Genomic DNA, 19,110 nt, shown 5'->3' with positions numbered 1-19,110 from the left:
CATGTTGACACTTCCCTCAACGAATCATGTTCATCTCTGTGTCTGATAATTCTGTCCTTTACTAAAGTTTCAACCAGTTTGCCCGATACTGAAGTTAGGCTCAATGGCCTGTAATTGCCTTTGGAGCCTTTTTAAAAAATTGACGTCATATTAACTATCCTCCAGTCATCTGGTACAGAAGCTGATTTAAATGATAAGTGACATACCACAGTTACAGAGTGGTAGCCGTGTTAGTCTCTATCAGCAAAAAACGAGGAGTCCTTGTGGCACCTTAGAGATTAAATTTGTTACTCTCTAAGGTGCCATAAGGACTCCTCGTCGTTTATACCACAGTTAGTAGTTGTGCAATTTCACATTTGATTTCCTTCGAAACTCTTGGGTGAATATCATTGGTCCTAGTGACTTACTACAATTTGTTCCAAAACCTCTTCCAATGACACCTCAATTTGGGACAGTTCCTCAGATTTGTCACCTAAAGTCACTGGGAATCACTTTTGGCATTGAACCTCACCTATATTAATAGGCCGGGACGGAAAAAATGTCCCTACTTGCATCTATGTTCTAGAGATGCGAGCATCATGTACCTTCCCTCACCAGCCCACACTGATGTCAGTAACATGTCCCTGGTGATCCACCAGAACTTGCAATACCATAGAGAAGGAGCCCTGTACTCTGTGGCAACAGGGTCTGGTGCCAAAATAAGGATATGTTTACCATCGATCGCCCCACCACAGTTGAGGAACCCCATAGCTGCAAAGCCATTCAGCATTTTCTGTATGTTGCCAAGTGTCTCACGAGAAACCTGATTTGTTTCTTTTTATGTCTGGCAGCAAGACAGCCTGTAAGCATCATCATCTCCATCGCAGCTCCTGAAAATACGGAAGGACCAGGTGCGTTGTGTTTGTAACGGTCAGCACAGTACTGAACAGCGGTGCAGAATCCATGCTTCTCCCACAGATGGCAGACTCAAGGGTTTGTGGTCCTTCTTAAAAGAGGCACAAAACATTATGGGAAGCATATACCATGAGATGGAGAAAACTGCATCATGGGACGTCCAAACCGTGTTCCCAGTCACCCGTGTGTGACTCATTTGCCCCCATGAGGTTTTGCAAACCCTTCCCAAAACACTTGCGCCAAAGGGTGTCGAGTTGCACAGTGGAATAGCTCCCCAAGGTGCACTGCTCTCTGCATCCATGCAAGTGCTGCTATTGAGGATGTGAACCACTGACACAAGGAGTGTAGTGTGGATATGGAAAAATGATTTAATTACTGCGGCGGCTGTATGTTGACATAGCTTAGTTAGGTCATCATATTTTTGTAGTGTAAATATGCTTTGAAGTTCTGAAGAACTGAACTTCTGTTCCAGAGAGAAGATAACTAAAGTTCAGGGTGGAACCATTCTATTTACAGAGAGATCTTTCAATGAACATGAGGCCTATCAGCTTATCATAGATCTCACCTTCATCTGCCATCTGGGAGCCTTCCATGGAACTCGCAGTGCATATGAATAATTTCCTTATCACCACCCTAATAATCTCTCATGCCGGGTCCCTTGCCAGATGTTAACGAACCCTTCCGGATTCAAGGAGCAGACACCTTCCTTTAGAGACCCCGAGATACAAGGTTGGAGCTCCCTGAACACAGTGGCCCTTGGGGCTTTGCACATGCTCCATTGTCACACAGAACGTACGTACTCCATGCTGTATGGGGAGCTACAGCCCCGCTCCTAGTCCAGCTCCTCTTGGCCCTGCTGGTACGAGGCTCAGAGCTGGGCACCTCCTCCTCTTCCTTCTCTTGCAGACATTTCCCGTTCGCTAGTTAGCTCCTGGGATGGCGGGGGAGGGGGGATTATTGGTGTTCAATGTTAAAATCCCTGCAGATCCTGAAACAAAGCCCACGTCCCAGCAGCCCTGGTTTGGCTCAAGCCAATGAGTGGCTCCAATCTGGACTATGGGGTGTATTTCTGGGAAGTGCCCAGAGATAGTAATTATGCCACTTCCAAGTTTAATAGGGCATCTCCTGATGAGCATGTTCCTTTTCTGGGCTATGTAGGGGACCATGGATCCATAAATCTTTGTTTATAGAGCACATTCCACAACCATCCTGCACCTGCTCAGACAGTAATTAGATCTTTCCTTGCTGGTGTCTGTATGTATCTTGTGTCTGGCTGCAGGAGCCAGGAAAGGAAAGTGTAGCCCACGCTACTGAGAATAACTTTTAGTATTGAACTTCATCTATGTTAATGGGCCAAGCCAGAAAAAATGTCCCTACTTGCATCATTTCTAACAGGCCTGAGTTGCTAGAGATGTGAGGATCATGCACCTTCCCTGACCAGACAATGAATGTCACGGAAATGTCTCTGATGATCCACCATAGCCATGGAAATCTTCCCTTTTCTGTTCATATACTCAGTGTCATAGTGGGAGGAGGTCAGCATCAGGATATGCATCTCATGAATCACCCCACCACAATTCGGGAATCCCACAGCATCGAATCCCTCTGTGATTTCCTGCACACTTCTGTGGAGCAGGATGCACTTACTGGCCGTACATCTACTTGGATGACAACAGCTCCCACCATCAATTTTCCAATATTAAACTGATTGTCTGCTGACTGACAGCAGTCCAGGGTTGCAAGCTTCCAGTGCGCAATACCCATCCATTTCTCCGCTGTCAAAGCAGCTCTCAATCTGGTGTCTGTGCCGGAGGGCTGGGGTGAGCTCGATAGACAATACCAGGAACGTGGCTTCCTCATCCAGAAGTTCTGCAGCCACTGCTCGTCATCCCAGGTTTGCATCATGATCCCATCCCACCACTCAGTGCTCAGTTCATGAGCCCAGAAGAGCCACATAAGGAAGAACACATTATGGGACAGAACAGTGGAAGTGGTTATTTTGAAAAAGGCAAGAAAACAGCAGATTCTGAGATATACGCGCTCACAAGTCCCTGAGACAAGCACTGGTTTCCCTTCCCACAATGCACTGTAAAATGTTCCACAAGCCAGTGCACCAGACGGTGACGCGGAGCACACTGGGAAGCTTTTGTATCTTTTGCTGACACAACCTCTCACTGGGAGAACGTGCTGGCAGAGGCAGCCAGGTGTGCATGTTCTCTCAGGAAATAGCTATGGTGGCAGAAGTATGCCGGGACAAAGGCAGCTGGTAAATCCTCCTAATTTAGACATGGCCTAGGTGAGAACAGCAAAGGGGCTCACAGGGATAAATACTCTTTTCTCCCATCCTCCCCTTCACTGTAAAGTGTCCCTGATTTTCATCCTAAAAGGGGGACTGGAGGGAGAGAGGAGAGGGCGTCTGCCTCGCTTTGCTTACCACATCCCCACCAAAATGCTTCCCCTTGACACCTCTGTGACAGTGCTGCCTGTGGGAGCCAGCTGAGGTCACTCTATTAGGGTGAACTGCAAACAAAACGGGGCAGACCAACCCCAGAAGCTGGTGGTTATTCCAGTACTTAGATTTACCAACCAGCACAGAATAGCTTCTACAGTACCTCACTGGTTACTTAGAAGTTCAAACACCGCAGTTTCCTTAAAGTGCCCAGCTTTAGGCCTCCGTCCAGACACACACATCAGATATGACGCTGATTACTGAAAATCTTATCTCATCATATAAAGAAAAGGTTCTTCCAATCCCAAAGGATCATCCACACACCCGGGTCCAATTATAATTTAGTTTTTACCCAAAATACACGCTACAGCGAATTCTTATTAACTAATCTAAAATTTATTAAAAAAGAAAAGCGAGAGTGTTGGTTAAAAGATCACTAGACAGACAGACTTGAATTCAATTCCTGAGGTTCAGATACATAGCAGAGATGAGCTTGTAGTTACCAAAAGTCCTTTTAGAAATAGTCCATTGGTTACAGTCCAATGTCCATATTCAGGGTGGCTCCAGTCTATGACTGGGGATCTCAATCCTTATGGCTTAAGGTTTCTCTTGAAACCCAAAGCAGATCTGAGATGAAGCAGGATCGTGTCCCAGGGTTCTTAGATGTTTCCAGCAGCCTTTTGGCCTGAGAAAACAATAGGCTTACCTCCTTCTCCCAAACATCCTGGCAATTAGCCCAGGGTAATTTATCCATTAAACAGTTCAGCTACAGGTTACCACAACCTTCAAAGAGACACATAGACAATAATACTATTTCACTCAAGTATCTTCCTAAATGTTAATATTCCTTTTTTGATCTTTGAATCAAAGTTATAGAAATAGACAAGACTTGTTTGCTTATGTCACAAGACCTGAGCAAACACTTACCCTTCTACCTCCAACAATGCAGACTTGCATTTCACAGCTCTATTCATTTACATATCTTCCTAACCAGTTTCTAAAGCTCAGCCATGGGTCAGGTTAGTCTGTGAGTTAATTAACTCTTTCTGGCCCTGTCACCTTTCAATGAGATATTATATTACACTCATAACGTCACAACCCCCCAAACCAAAGTTTCTCTCTTTGAAAATACAAGGGGGAAGTGATTGCTACCTGCAGCCCCACTATTTACTTTGGGCGCCGGCTGCCATTGGACATGGCAATTCCTGGGTTCTTAGCTCTGTAAGAATCAGAGATTTGTTACTAAAGGGCCAATTGGCAACATCTCAGCAGTGTCGGGGAGAGATAGGGCTTCCAGACACTAGACACTCTGGGTTTGCAGACACCAGGATGAGATTCCTTGTAACACAGACATGCAGATTCCTGCCAACAAAAGTGGGTGGAATCCAGAGGCAAGAGGAACTGCAGAATTGGATGTGAAGGCCCCACCTCTCAGGAGCCAGGTCTGTATATAAGGTGCTACCTATGCTCTGGACTTTCAACTGAAAGCAGCTCCTTCGCTGCACAGGAAGAATGACAGCTCCAGAGGCTCTCGTTTCTGTCACCAACCTGGTGAGTACTGATCCTCTCTCCACTCAGGGCTCCTGCAGGTGCTGCTGCCCCAGGCCAGCCAGAGACAGGGACAGGAATAAAGTAAAGGGATGCAGAGCAGCACTGGTGTGTCTGTGAAGCGGTCATGCAAAGAAACTTTTACTACAAGCTTCATTAAGAACAGATGCATCAGCACTGTTTGTACTGAAAAATTTCACAGTTGCAGACTGTGCCAGGGATGTTGTGTGTGTGGTGTTACCTAGTTCTGTGCATTTGCCTCAGTACAGACCATTTTGTTTTCACACTCTGCCCTTAGAGGAACGTGACAAGCATATTTGTAAATCTAAAAAATGATTCAGCCTCTGATAGGGAAAGTTAAAATCCAAATTCATGTTAATCCTTTGTCTACTGCTTTTTCCTGTGGCATCTGCTCTGCATCTCTCTTGTTACTGGAAGTTCGCCTTCACAACAATCGGGAGGCCTGATTGCAGCATGTATAGGTGCACCCAAACTACCTTTGATCGACCTGCTGTACTAAAACTCGCCATGTAGCCTTGGTGGCGGGGGCCAGACACCTGAGTACAATCCCACCCACAGCCTAGGTACATACTTGGAAACTAGCCCATGTCACTGCCCATGCCACCGTGGCTACACTTCTGTTTGTTGTGAGCTATCTTGATCACAGCTAGCTCGGGTACATCCAAACACACTGCCCCAATTCATAAATTCTGAGGCCAGAAGGGACTATTGTGATCATTTAGTCTGACCTCATGTATAACACAGGCCAGAAAACTTCCCAACATAATTCCCAGAGCAGCTCTTTTAGAAAAACTTCCCAGCTTGATTTAAAAATTGTCAGTGATGGAGAATCCACCATGACTCACAATCCACCATGACTGCAGTCTACACTTACCCTTTATGAGATGAGGATGTGGGAAGGTTTCAGACTCCTCAGTGTCATGTTGCTGGCATGGAAGTCTTCAGCATCTGCCACATCCAGCCCGGTGGGGTCAGGTGGGTGTGGGGTTCTCAGAGATCCTGTCAAATCTGCTTTAGTTTGATCCACATGGGGTGTGAGGGGTGTGACTTCTCAGTGCTGCAAACCTCTCCTGCTCAGATGTGTGTGTCTCTCTCTCTCCCCCAGGCGACTCCTTGCAGCATCTCTGTTGCTGGGGGCTTTCTGCTTGGGATGTTGGTGAATATCCGTGGCTCAGTGCCAAAGGACAGCCAGAGGTACCCCACACAAGGATTTCTTCACATATTTACTAGGTTTTCACCCATGAGGGTTTAGGAAAAGACAGCTCTGAAAAATTAAAAAAGAACCTCCCCCCTCAGTGAAACACCCCCTTTCCCCTCCCCCTTTATCTGCTGTGTAGATACAGTGTAAGCCCCCCTCTCCCAAAAGCACGGCTCCCCTTTATACTGCCCCATTTGGGGGAGACACCCCTGCCCATCAGCCCTAGAGAGGAGTTTGACAGATGTGGCAATTTCTTGTAACTGCCTTAAAAAAACGCATGGCATAAAGTTTACGTATTATTGTGGGCCGGGATTGTCTGTAATCTCTCTTGGGGGAGATGTGACAGATATTGCAATTGCATGCAATATCTTTGCGGTTGCTTCTTTTAAGTGAATGGCTTGTGTATAGTTATGTACAGCTCCTTCAGGAACTAAAAACGAGATGGTGATTAAGGCAAATCAGCCAGGCTGCAAACCCGTCTCTCCTCCAAAAGGCACGACTTCCTGGGGAGACTCACATCTACTAGTTAAACTGGTTTCTCCAGAGAGCAATAGACTAAAGAAAGGCCTTTGGGATAAAGAAGAAGCTGTGTGGTCACTGATAGCTGCAGGCAATACACTGAGCATAGGCTCTGGGGAGACAGCAGAACATGGACACTCGCCTGCTTAGGCAGTCTGGCTCGCTGAGGATATCACAGTGTAAATACACGGAGCTGTGCAGCCTAAAAACCGCTGTCAGGAGGGAGACACATGCAGGTCTCCGCACAAGAGAGATGACAGCTGGGAGCCAGAAACCTTTAAGTGGGTGCCCTCGAGGGACTGTGGATGGAGAATACAGGTGCTGCTACCCTGAAACTGTGACACTACGGCACAGACAGGCTAAGTGACAGGCCCAAGGACACAGGAACTCTGCAGCAGAGCAGGGAATTGAACCTAGGTCTACCAACTCCTTGGCCCCTAGATATTGTCATAATTAACATGATTAATAGTAATTATAATCCGCACCCACTTTAAAATCAGCATTTCTGCTACTTCAGCACCTCCTGCTGGTCTCACTGGTGATGCACCATTGCAGACTGAAAACAAGCCACCCAGACCAGGCCCTGAAACCCTAGCTTGGCTGGCTGGCAGTAGATGTTCAAAGGACGACGTTATTTCCCCGACACCAGAACCTGGTGGGAACTGCTTCTTGGTCTCTGGCTCCTTGTGGCCCCATTGGAACATGAGACAGTGGCTCAGCAGCCACCAGTATGGGGAAAACACAGAAATCCAGCGTGACGTTAGACACACCATGGTCTCATCCATTCCCCAGTTTATACTAAGGATGCGGGGTGGGGATGGAGCTGCTGTTCCCAAAATCCTCACAGGCCACTTGGTCATTACTTTCCTATTCCTCCTGTCCAGGTTTGATGTGAACTTTCTCTGTGGCGGGGACAGAAAGAATGAAATCGCCTTTCACTTTAACCCCCGCTTCGAAGAGGACAGGGACAGAGTCCTTTTCAACAGCAAGCTGAACAAAGAGTGGGGCCAAGCAGAAGAGAGCTCTACTAACCCTTTCCGCAAAGGGAAGAGCTTCCTGCTGCAGTTTGTCATTACTAAAAACGGCTACCGGGTAAGGGATGTAAGCAGGACAGAGCCTCTGCGTCGGGGACTGGAGACAATTCCCCATTTGGACTGGGGGAGAGAAATTGGAGGAAGGATGGTGATGAGATGGGATAGGAGACCACAGAGCTGAAAGCACTTGGGGAGCTTGGAGACGAGGGTGAGGGGTTGAATACAGAGGGGTCTTTTTCTTTAACAATGTGTCTCAGAGTTTACTGAGCTGGACCAGGAGGAAGAGGGGAAAGTGAGGCCCGGAGGGGAGGGAACGGTGAGCCTGATACAGTGCCGAGCTGGGAGCTTCAGCTGCAGTTGGGCCTGTCTCTAATCGAGGCTTTGGAGGACAAGGTGGGTTGTTGCACTACCCAGACCAGGGAAAGCATCAGTTTTAAAATGGAAACAACCTGTTTCTTTTGAGCATGTTTTGGGTGGGTGCGCCCGGCATTAACACAGGTTCTCCTCTTTCCACATAATCCATTTCCTGGTTCAGGGGAGCAGGCAGGCTCTTGGCCACCTTCCATTCATGCCCCCAGACCCCAGTTCCTGCTGGTTCTGTAGGTGGGGTGGTATGAACACCTGGTCCCTGCTTCTATTGCATTTCCTGGCAGCCAGAGGGAGCAACAGCTTGAGTGGGTAAGTACGGCGGGAAGCATACCCCTGGCCCTGCATTTACCTTGCTCTGTGCTGGTGACTGATTTACTGATTCCATTCTGCAAATATCCATTGACCGTCACCTACCTAAATGTCAAGGAACCTCTGACCCCCAAAGAACCATCATCCAATGGTCTTGCCGACACCCACTTTTCTAACACTCCCCTTTACTCACCAGGTGATTGTGGACAACAAGCCCTTCTATGAGTACTCGCATCGTATCCCGATTGAGCAAGTGAAAAACCTCCAGGTGGCCTGGACTGTGGAGTTGCAGCAAATTGAGATCTTCAAAGACAGCAACATCAGGAGCTCTACATCCTCTGAAACCAAATAGAGTGATTCTGGCAGTGCTGTAGGTGGCACCCACAATAAGCAGGCAGTCACAGGCAACTTCTCTATGTGAGGTGACCACTGAGCAGATGTAGTCAGGTTGCTGGGGGTTGAGGATTTGCCAACAAACAGGCCATTCTGCTCTCCCCACCTCCAAATGGGGCACTTTTTGAATCTGGTAAAATAAAAACGATGGTGTGTGTTGATTTTAAATCAGTCTATAGAATCAGGGAAGCGTTACTCCAAATACAATAAATTCTGCTGTGGCAAATGCAGTCTCGCCTGTTGTTATTGTGAGTAATGGTAATTTATTCCTGGCTTCTAAAACAAGTCCAGGAGCAATAGGCTAGAACAGGGGTTCTTAAACAGAGGGTTGCAAGGTTATTACATGGCGGGTCGTAAGCTGTCAGCCTCAACCCCAAACCCCGCTTTGCCTCCAGCATTTACAATGGTGTTAAATATATAAAAAAGTGTTTTTAATTTAGAAAGGGGGTCACATTCAGAGGCTTGCTACATGAAAGGAGTCACCAGTACAAAAGTTTGAGAACCACTGGGCTAGAAGGAGTGTGGCCCAGGGAATATGGCTCAGGGACTGCGGACACCTGGGATCAATTCCCAGCTCTGGGAGAGAGTCTGATCTAATGTCGGGATCAGGAGGCCTCAGATTCTCCTAGGTTCTAGTCCCATCTCTGGGGAGTGACTGAGAGGGCCATGGGGTTGCACAGGTATCAATAAGCCCTTCATTTGCCCTGCAGAAACTTTACCATGAGACACAGGAAAAACAGTTAAAGTCTTCGACATGTAAAGTATTAAGTAAGGCTTTCATTTTAGCAACATCCCTTCATCCTTTTCCCATTAGGCAGAGTTCTCAGGAGCAAATACACCTTTAGATGGTATTAACAATCCTTTTTGGGGAAAAGAGAAGCAGTTCGTTGAGATGGGCTGGAGCAGTTATCATTACTGTTGTTAAAGTCCAATCCCATTTCCTCCAAGGTAAATACACAAGACAGGGGAAAGAAAAGAAAAGTCGTAAAATGCAGCTTCTGTCCCTGGTGTTGTCTCTTACTTGCAACCTCGCTGCTGAAAAACACAGGCATGGCACACGCTCTGAACAGCCACTCTGAGCTGGTACCAGCATCAGGCTGTTTAGGGCATTTCTTTTAGCTGGTCACAGGCTTACAGCAATGTTCCAAAATATGCAGTATTGGCCAGCTAAGCCACGTTCTTATTAGACAGAAGTCTAAAGGAGAGGGGTAGAAGTGTTGGGGGGGGTGGGGGGGGAGGGAGAGGGAAAGAAGGGAAGAGAGGCTCTGCCTGGCTCCAGGCCCTCACAAGGGTAGCGAGGGGTGGATCTGCTTACCGTCAATCTCACCTTTCCCTGTAAGCTACGAACCTTCCATAGAACTCTGTGTGTATGATAATAATTCACCCGTCCACACCCCACAAATGAACCACAGGATTTTCTCTGAACAGTTCAGGAGAGGGCTGGACACTACAGACCCTGCGGTTTGGGGAAAATTCTCTCCCCATCCCCATTAGGGCTTGTTCAGGTCTCTAGTATTGTACTCAGAGACTGACAATCTCTGAAGCAGGAGGTTTAATATCCCTGCTTCCAAACTCGTTGATTGCAATAACTGTTATAACTTTGCCTAGAATTGTTCTATCCCAGCTCTGGGAGCGAACTGGAGTCTAGTGGTTAGAGCAGGGGGATGCTGGCAGCCAGAACTCCTGGGTTCTCACACAGCTCTGGGAGGGGAGTGCGGTCAGGAGAGCTGGGGTGGGGCGGCTCTGCCTGGGCCCCAGCCCCTCATGAGGGCAGCGGGGGTGGTGGGGCGGCTCTGCCTGGGCCCCAGCCCCTCATGAGGGCAGTGGGGGTGGGGGGGCGGCTCTGCCTGGGCCCGGCCCCTCATGGGGACAGTGGGGGTGGGGGTGGCTCTGCCTGGGCCCCGGCCCCTCATGGGGGCAGTGGGGGTGGGGATGGCTCTGCCTGGGCCCCGGCCCCTCATGGGGGCAGGGGGGGTGGGGGGTGGCTCTGCCTGGGCCCTGGCCCCTCATGGAGGCAGTGGGGTGGGGCGGCTCTGCCAGGGCCCCGGCCCCTCATGGGGACAGTGGGGGTGGGGGTGGCTCTGCCTGGGCCCCGGCCCTCATGGGGGCAGTGGGGTGGGGCGGCTCTGCCTGGGCCCCGGCCCCTCATGGGGGCAGCGGGGGTGGTGGGCGGCTCTGCCTGGGCCCCAGATCCTCGTGGGGACAGTGGGGGTGGCTCTGCCTGGGCCCCGGCCCCTCATGGGGGCAGGGGGGGTGGGGGGTGGCTCTGCCAGGGCCCCGGCCCCTCATGGAGGCAGTGGGGTGGGGGCGGCTCTGCCTGGGCCCCAGCCCTCATGGGGACAGTGGGGTGGGGTGGCTCTGCCTGGGCCCGGCCCTCATGGGGGCAGCGGGGGTGGGGGTGGCTCTGCCTGGGCCCCAGATCCTCATGGGGACAGTGGGGGTGGGGCGGCTCTGCCTGGGCCCCGGCCCCTCATGGGGGCAGTGGGGTGGGGCGGCTCTGCCTGGGCCCGGCCCCTCATGGGGGCAGTGGGGTGGGGCGGCTCTGCCAGGGCCCCGGCCCCTCATGGGGGCAGTGGGGGTGGGGGGCGGCTCTGCCTGGGCCCCAGCCCCTCATGGGGACAGTGGGGGTGGGGGTGGCTCTGCCTGGGCCCCGGCCCCTCATGGGGGCAGCGGGGGTGGGGGTGGCTCTGCCTGGGCCCCAGATCCTCAGGGGGCCAGTGGGGGTGGGGGTGGCTCTGCCTGGGCCCCACATCCTCCTGGGGGCAGCGGGGGTGGGGGTGGCTCTGCCTGGGCCCCAGCCCCTCATGGGGGCAGCGGGGGTGGGGGTGGCTCTGCCTGGGCCCCGGCCCCTCGTGGGGACAGCGGGGGTGGGGGTGGCTCTGCCTGGGCCCTGGCCTGTGATGGGGTGGGCGGGGGGGCAGCTCTGCCTGGACCCGCCCCTCAGGGGCAGGGCCTGACTGCCAGGGAACCCCTCAACAGTTGGGCCATACCACTCCCACTGGTGGGGACACTGAAGAACATTCCGGCAGGTGGGCCATACCACTCCCACTGCTGGTGGTGTTGGGGATACAGAAGTTCTGGCAGTTGGGCCATACCACTCTCGCTGGTGGTGACACTACAGAATGCTCTGGCAGTTGGGCCATACCACTCCCACTCGTGGTGGTGGTAGTGAGGGGGATACAGAACATTCTGGCAGTTGGGCTGTACCACTCCCACTCGTGGTGGTGGTAGTGAGGGGGATACAGAACGTTCTGGCAGTTGGGCTGTACCACTCCCACTCAAGGCAATGGTGAGGGGGATACAGAATGTTCTGGCAGTTGGGCTGTACCACTGCCACTCGTGGTGGTGGTAGTGAGGGGGTTACAGAACGTTCCGGCAGTCGGGCTGTACCACTCCCACTCGTGGTGGTAGTGAGGGGGTTACAGAATGTTCCGGCAGTTGGGCTGTACCACTCCCACTCGTGGTGGTAGTGAGGGGGTTACAGAAGGTTCCGGCAGTCGGGCTGTACCACTCCCACTCGTGGTGGTAGTGAGGGGGTTACAGAAGGTTCCGGCAGTCAGGCTGTATCACTCCCACTCATGGTGGTAGTGAGGGGGATACAGAAGGTTCCGGCAGTCGGGCTGTACCACTCATGCAGCACGGGGTCAGTTACTGCTGTCCCAAGCTGTATGTTCGTTGCCCCTGGCTATCGCCTGGGACGTTTCCTCTCCCCGTCGCTCTAGTTCAATACTCGACTTGTTAAACTGCCTCTACACAAACATGCCCGCAGATGCCCCCCAGCGCCACCTCCCGCCTGTGGGCAATGGGGCACTCCCCAGGGCACTGAAACGGCTGGTCTGGGGTTGACACAAGAGTCTCTCCGGAGGGGCACGAGCCAGGCCTGACCCTCGGAACTGGCCTGAACCCTGCAGCCTGACTGAGGACGACGGATCATTTCTAGCCAGACCAGTGACGCTCCCTCGGCGAGATCCCAGACGATGTACTGGCTCCCGGCAGTGCAGGAGATGGGCCTGTGTCAGGGATGCGCCTGCCTGAGAGAACCCAGTGTTCCCGGCCGGACGTTCCAAAGCCTCTGGGACAGGGACGTGGCTCTTTGGGCCTCATATCACAGAACAACCCCGTGTTAATGGTTATCAGACTACTAAAGAGCTGGAGTTGGACTCCCGCCCGAATGGATGCGCTGCTTGTTTCTTCCCGGCTTACTCATGACTTCAGATCTGGCAGAAAAGCTTTGCTAAGGAGACAGGCCTTGCACTGTGTCTTTGGCGCTGGCTGGTCTCCTCCACAAGCCTGTTCACCAAACATCTCCCCATGAATATGACTCCTGCATGATTTGTCCTGGGCCCTGTCTCCGAGGAACACTGGGTTGTGGAAGGCAAGCCCATCCCTAATATATCTGGGTACTGAAACGTTAATGGCTCTGGAATTCAGCACCAAGGCCTTGCACATGCATCAGATCAGAACTTGGAGCCAGTGCAGAGCGCAGGAGGGACGTGCTTTTGGCTGCTCATCCCACTGAGGAACTGAAGACTTGAGACTTGTTGGCTTCGCCCTTCAGTCACCCGTAAGCCTCATGGAGGAAACACCTCCCCTCTTCTGTTCTGAAATGTCACCATTCCAGGGGCAGAGAGCCTGGAGCCCAGCGGGGCATATGACATCAGAGATCCTTGGACAGCAAGGGTGGACCAGCAATTAGGGCACTAGCCAGAAACTTGGCTTTCATTCCCAGCTCTGCCACAGACCCCCTGTATGATCTCAATCTAGTCCCTTAAGCTCTCTGTGCCTCAGTACAACGGCGAAGATAGCCCGCCCGCCCTGCCTCCCAGGGTGCTTGTGAGGAAAGAGGCACTAAATATTGCAAGGGGTTCAGATGCTAAAGTGATGGGCACCATGTAAGTCCCATAGAGAGCTCCACAGACCCAGCTGTTGAAACGGGGCATTGATCAGACAGTGCAACAGCCCAGGCGAGCATCAGACTGTCAAACCCACAGGGTTTATGGGGACTCTGCCAACTAGGTGAAGGACAAAGGGCTAGAATGGGAGAAGGAGCTGCCTGGTTCTGAGTCTTCTTCCCCGTCAGTCCAAGGGGAGCTGCAGCAGGAGTGGGGCTGTGGCTCCCTATGCAGCGTGGAGTCTGACAGTTCAGTGCCACGGGGAAACCCTACTGGCCATTGCTTTCAGGGAGCTCTGGCCTTGCATCTCAGGAGCCTCCAGCTGCAGCGTCTCTGCTGTTGAGTTAACATTTGGCACCAGGCTCTTGGGGTGAAAGGTGCTCCGGGTGTGGAGGGGTGAATTATTAACATGGCCCAGATTTTTAAAAGTATCTATGCGCAGCTGCACTCAGTTTTGCACCACTTAAACAATTTAGAAGCCTGCGGCTCGGCCTACCCCAAGAAATTACGTCTCTACAACCATCTCCTGCTTTTCTGCCGCCCTAAGCACGATGCTCAGCAATGTGAAAAATCCACACCACTGAGCAATGGAGTTAAACTGACCTAACTCCTGGTGTAGACAGTGGTATGTCAATGGGGGGGCTTCTCGTGTCCACATAGCTCTTGTCTCTTGTGGAGGTGGAGTACCTATGCTGGTGGAAGAAGGATTCCCATCAGCATAGGTAGCATTCTAAATGTAGACCTGCCTTAAGTCTCATTTTCAAAAGGGATTTAGATACTAGGAACCAAAATCCCACTGGACGCTCTAGCCTGGCCATTGGCTGCTGGTTATGGGAGGTTGGGAATGTACCTTAGGCAGAAACACCTCACTGAGGGTATGTCTACACTAAAGTGAAGGTCTGATTGTAGCACAGGTAGGTGTACCTGTGCTAGCTTCAGTCTAGGTAGCGCTGGTAACAACAGTAATGTATACATGGCAGCATAGGCATCAGCACAGGCTAGCAACCAGAGTACAAGCCTTTTGGGGAGTAAGGGCACATGCTCTATTTGCTAGCCTATGCCACCACATCTACACTGCTACGGTCGCCTATGCAAGCGAGATTACATGCCAGCCTGCGCTACAGTCACATCTTCACTTGCAGTGTAGACATACCCTGAGTCAGAGCTGGATTCATCTCTCTGCAGTTCCTGGAGCAGAAGCATGTGTCCCAGAGGAGGCAGTGGCTCACCTCTCTTCATCGTGTGGCCCCTTGCCAATATGAGAATAAGGCTGGTACAAAGCGATTTAAACTCCTCCCTGGGGACTAGCTCATCATTCCCACCACATACCATCTGGAGGAAGAAGCTGAGTTCATCCTCCGGGCGTTCAGAGAGAAGACTCCTGCCTTTCAGTGAGTACTATACCCTTCCCTTTATATTTATGACACAAGCAAAAGGCTATTGTAGCCTGCTCCTCTTGCTCCTCACCGGTGCTCAGACAACTTTATCTGTTCTAGTCTATCTGAGGTATTTTTAGTGTGTCTAAGTGCCAAATACGAACTGAGAATTGTTCTGAAAATGTCCAGAAACAAGTCTCCTCTCCTCCATAACTTGCTTTGGCCATTGTTACTTAGAGTGTTTGTTTTTCCTTTTCTTTTTCTTCTCCCCTTGTTACTTCTTCGCTGCATCCTTTTCATTATCTGTCCATTTGAAGCAATACCAGTTCTTCTTAAGCCTCTGTTATCAGGGAAGGCTTCTGACAAACGCTGGTTCTGGTACCTTATTTTGAAAATGGCCAGGATAAAGTTCACCCCGATTCTCATCTTATTTCATTTGAAATACTTGGCTACATCTGGTGCCTATCCTAGACTCTAAACATCTCACATTAATTTAAACAAAACGATCCCACAACCATCCAGTAATTCATCAGTTTCCAGCCACATGATACCTCTAGAAGACTCGTCTTCCCCCCACCCAACCACGAAAACAAAACAAACTCACTCTCCTAAATCCTAAGACTCCAACAACTTGATTATCTGTAAACTTATTAGTGACTTTTGTGCCCCTGGCCACATTTCTCTTCTCTTGTTCAGTAATAGATTTTAACATTTTCAGCTTCACTCTTGCTGTCATTGCTCTGTGCAGGTGGAAAACAGACACTGCCCTATGCAACAGCACCATCTCCTAAAAAACCCAGGGAACTGCACCAGCATCAGTCAATGTCCAATTAAGATGCACAGGTACACTGTGGATCTCTGTAATTAACTTATTTCAGACACTGATTTTTTTTTTTAATTGACAAGAGAAATGGTAAGTAAAGGTGGTGGGGGAATTAAGGATAAGGAAAGGGTAGACCGAATGCCCCAGGAATAGTCATTTTTTAAATGACTCTGCAATTTCCTTCTCTCCTCTAGTGAAATTGACAATGAAATCAGCACAGATCTGGAAGCCCTTCAGGTAACAGTTTTGTAACAAATGTATATTGTAGGAGTATCCATTTCACCCTCTTTGGAAGGGAGTAGCTGGCAGTACATCTTAACAGGACAAAGCTTTGGAGAACCGGCTTTAGGGAACAATTCTGCACTGGCCACGGTTGGAAAGATAAGTGGGGGGAGAGTGAAAAGATTTGAGATGGATGGAAACATTTTGGGCTATTGGCTTGAAAGATCAACTTGCTCTCCATTCCTCCTTTTCCATATGGTGCCCAGAGTGGAACTAGGGAAGGAAATGGAGAGGATCTTTATGAAGTGTGCAGGATGGGTAAGTGGAAGAGAATCCTTGAACAAGGTGATTCACTGGGTCCCTTTCCCCACAACTCCTAATACCAAGACCAGATGAACTGTCTCCATGATGTACGATGGACAAACAATGTTTGTTTGTAGTTGAATTTATTACAGCTGGGACAAAAATCAGACTGCACTGTGGCCTATGCCATAATATAGGCTGGACCCAAGGGCCTCTGCAGACGTTCTGCACTGCCTGCACAGGCTACTGGATATTCCCCCAATGTGGTCTTCCATGCTGGTCTATGTGGGGCTAGCCCATAGACCTATCCCCTGGCGTAGAAGGGGTGTGAAAGCACCCCAGCAGGGGCACTCAGAAGGCCTTGAAATTTGCCTGTGTCGTGGAGAGTCAGTTAATTTGCTAACAGATTTCAATGAGGACCGTTAAGCAAACATGGGGCCAGATTCTCTGCTGGGCGCAGAAGTGTTGGGGGGAGCCAGCTGCAGATCAGAGTGGCCTAGAGTCTGCTAAAGCCTGTGCGAGTCAGCAGCTCGTCCCAAGGGACGATGAGCCAGCGGAGCGTCAGCAGGGTGCTGCATGCTCTAATCGGACGGCTGTTTGCCCATCCCTGCGCCAGGGGCTGCAGGAAGGACGGCATAGAGACAAGGGTAGCCTTGCAGTCAAGGCATTAGCCTAGGACTTGAGAGACCATAGCGCAAGTCCCTGGCTCTGCTACAAAACCCAACGTGACCTCGGGTGGGTGTCTGGGCCTCAGTTCCCATCTGTACTATGGGGATAGCAGTGGGTGTTGTGAGGTGCTCAGATACGATGGGACCAGAGAAGCACCTAAGAGAGCTGGCTTAGGAGCCAGCTGTGTTGGCACCAGGTTTCCGGGGACTTCCCTCAGTCTGAGGGATTCCTTCGCTAAGGGGATGCAGCCCATCTCTGCTTCCTTTGCTCCACCACCTGGTTTAAGTGAGTTCTAGTGTTTTAATGAGGGACTAACGTAGCTCTCTAGAGCAAGGGTTCTCAGACTCTCTCTTTCTGAGGCCCCCCTCCCAACACGCAATAAAAACTCCACGGCCGCAACAACTGTTTTTCTGCATTTAAAAGCCAGGGCAGCATTAGGGGGTAGCAAGCAGGGCAATTACTTAGGGTCCCACACCACACGGGGCACCACAAAGCCCCTTATCCAACCCCCCCCCTTACTATGCCGCTCAGAACAGCAGAACTGGCTTATTGGAAAGCCTGAGAGGTGGGCGGGCGCAAGCCGCACTGCCCGGCAGGAGCGATGGGCCAGATCGCTGCCCATGTGGTGGCGTGGCTGCAGGGGAGGGGCCGGGGGCTAGCCTCCCCGGCCAGGAGCTCAGGGGCTGGGCAGGACAGGCCCACGGGCCGCTGTAGTTTGCCCACCTCTGATCTAGACCTTCCCTGACAGGTCTTTATCCAACCTGTTCTTAAAAACCTCCAATGACACGGATTGCACAAACCTCTCCTGGAAGCCTGGCCCAGGGACAGACAGGTGCTTATGCAGTTACAGATTGGACCAAAGCAGATAGCTGTGGCCCAGCAGCCCTGAACACTGGCTCAGAAGCCAAGCTGAATAGCTGACTACAGGAGGAGCCATTCCTAGTGAAATGTGAAATCCAGGTCCTTTGTCACTGTGCAGGTGTGAATTAAAAAACAAGAGAGCAGCAGGATAAGAACAGAGATAATCCCAGGATTTTAGCAAGTAACCCTCCTCTCCGGCAAACAGCTTCCAACTCCCAAGGCTGTCTGGGAGCTGCTGCTACAGCCCTGTTGAATCTGATCAGACTGTCCTGGTGGTGTTTACAGGCTGTATTTTCAGAGTATGACACATAAGCTTCTGGGAATAACGAACGCCTATGAACTGCGCCGGGCTGCGGACGCTGCAGGTAAGAGGCGCGGAGCATGTAGGCGTAGAATGAGATTTTAAATGACTGAAAGCACCTTTGCTGGCTATTAAACTTTAGAACTGATGAAGTAGCAAAATTGTCTCCTCCAGTAGCAGGAGTCTAACACTTGAATGCCCCAGAAGCCAAACCGCCATATTCATTCTACAACCACGTCAGGCTGCAATTCTGCCTGCTACAGCCTGGGTGAATGTGACAGTGGAGCAAAGGGACATGCCCTAGGCCACGCAATCCTCTTGAAACAGGAGAGGACTCTAATCCAGGTAGCACTTATCACACCTGTTATTCAAGGATCTCAAAGCACATTACAAAGGTGGTGCGGTGTTCTCGTCATCCCCGTTTGACAACCAGGGATCACAGCGCATCAGAAGAGCCAAGAATGGAACTTGCTGAAAGTAAAGCATGGCCCAAAGCAGCACATCAGATCGGAACGTTAGGGCAGTTCAGATCCAATCCAGAGTGCGTGACTGTCCAGCTAGACGAAACGAGCAAACCACAGCTGAAAGGACCATGGCTGTGGGATGGGAGAGAGGCGATGAATCACAGCTTCCTCCGCCTCTCAATACAGCCAACAATGTTGGGAATCATTAGGAAAGGGATAGATAATAGGACAGAAAATATCATATTGCCTCTAAATAAATCCATGGTACACTCACATCTTGAATACTGCGTGCAGACGTGGTCGCGCCATCTCAAAAAAGGTACGCTGGAATAGGTTCAGAAAAGGGCAACAAAAATAATGAAGGGTATGGAACAGCTTTCATATGAGGAGAGATTAATAAGACTGGGACTTTTCAGCTTGGAAGAGACGACTAAGGGGGGATACGCTAGAGGTCTATAAAATTAT

The 19,110-nt window shown here is 50.8% G+C and overlaps 1 protein-coding gene and 1 long non-coding RNA gene across 3 annotated transcripts in view; both read left to right on the top strand.

Moving 5' to 3' along the window:
• Nucleotides 1-4,744: 4,744 nt before the first annotated feature.
• On the top strand, nt 4,745-8,930 carry LOC120388729 (galectin-6-like). Of its 2 annotated transcripts, XM_039510758.1 has the most exons (4): nt 4,745-4,894; nt 6,018-6,106; nt 7,514-7,721; nt 8,538-8,930. In XM_039510758.1, exons 1-4 carry the CDS (start codon nt 4,856-4,858, stop codon nt 8,691-8,693), a joined length of 492 nt encoding a protein of 163 aa, XP_039366692.1. In that variant the 5' UTR covers nt 4,745-4,855; the 3' UTR covers nt 8,694-8,930. The 2 variants fall into 2 exon arrangements, with proteins under 2 accessions (XP_039366692.1, XP_039366693.1); XM_039510759.1 differs by lacking the exons at nt 4,745-4,894; nt 6,018-6,106 and adding an exon at nt 5,812-5,887.
• Nucleotides 8,931-12,065: 3,135 nt separating this feature from the next.
• LOC120388233 overlaps nt 12,066-19,110 on the top strand; it is a 44,992-nt gene continuing 37,947 nt past the window's right edge. Inside the window, exons 1-2 of the long non-coding RNA XR_005590528.1 lie at nt 12,066-15,017; nt 16,020-16,062. This is a non-coding gene — a long non-coding RNA (uncharacterized LOC120388233). The remainder of the gene's footprint in view (nt 15,018-16,019; nt 16,063-19,110) is intronic.

This window comes from Mauremys reevesii, linkage group 22, assembly GCF_016161935.1.
Source record: "Mauremys reevesii isolate NIE-2019 linkage group 22, ASM1616193v1, whole genome shotgun sequence".
Taxonomy (NCBI): Eukaryota; Metazoa; Chordata; order Testudines; family Geoemydidae; genus Mauremys; species Mauremys reevesii.
Note: the sequence above shows the minus strand (reverse complement) of the source record. Positions and strands in the feature narration are given on the sequence as shown.

What these genes read in the sequence shown, in the direction of transcription:
- LOC120388729 (XM_039510758.1), top strand. Translation starts at nt 4,856, where the DNA reads ATGACAGCTCCAGAGGCTCTCGTTTCTGTCACCAACCTG. An exon ending in TCGTTTCTGTCACCAACCTG is followed by an intron (nt 4,895 to 6,017) that starts GTGAGTACTGAT and finishes TCTCTCCCCCAG; the next exon opens with GCGACTCCTTGCAGCATCTC. An exon ending in TTACTAAAAACGGCTACCGG is followed by an intron (nt 7,722 to 8,537) that starts GTAAGGGATGTA and finishes TTTACTCACCAG; the next exon opens with GTGATTGTGGACAACAAGCC.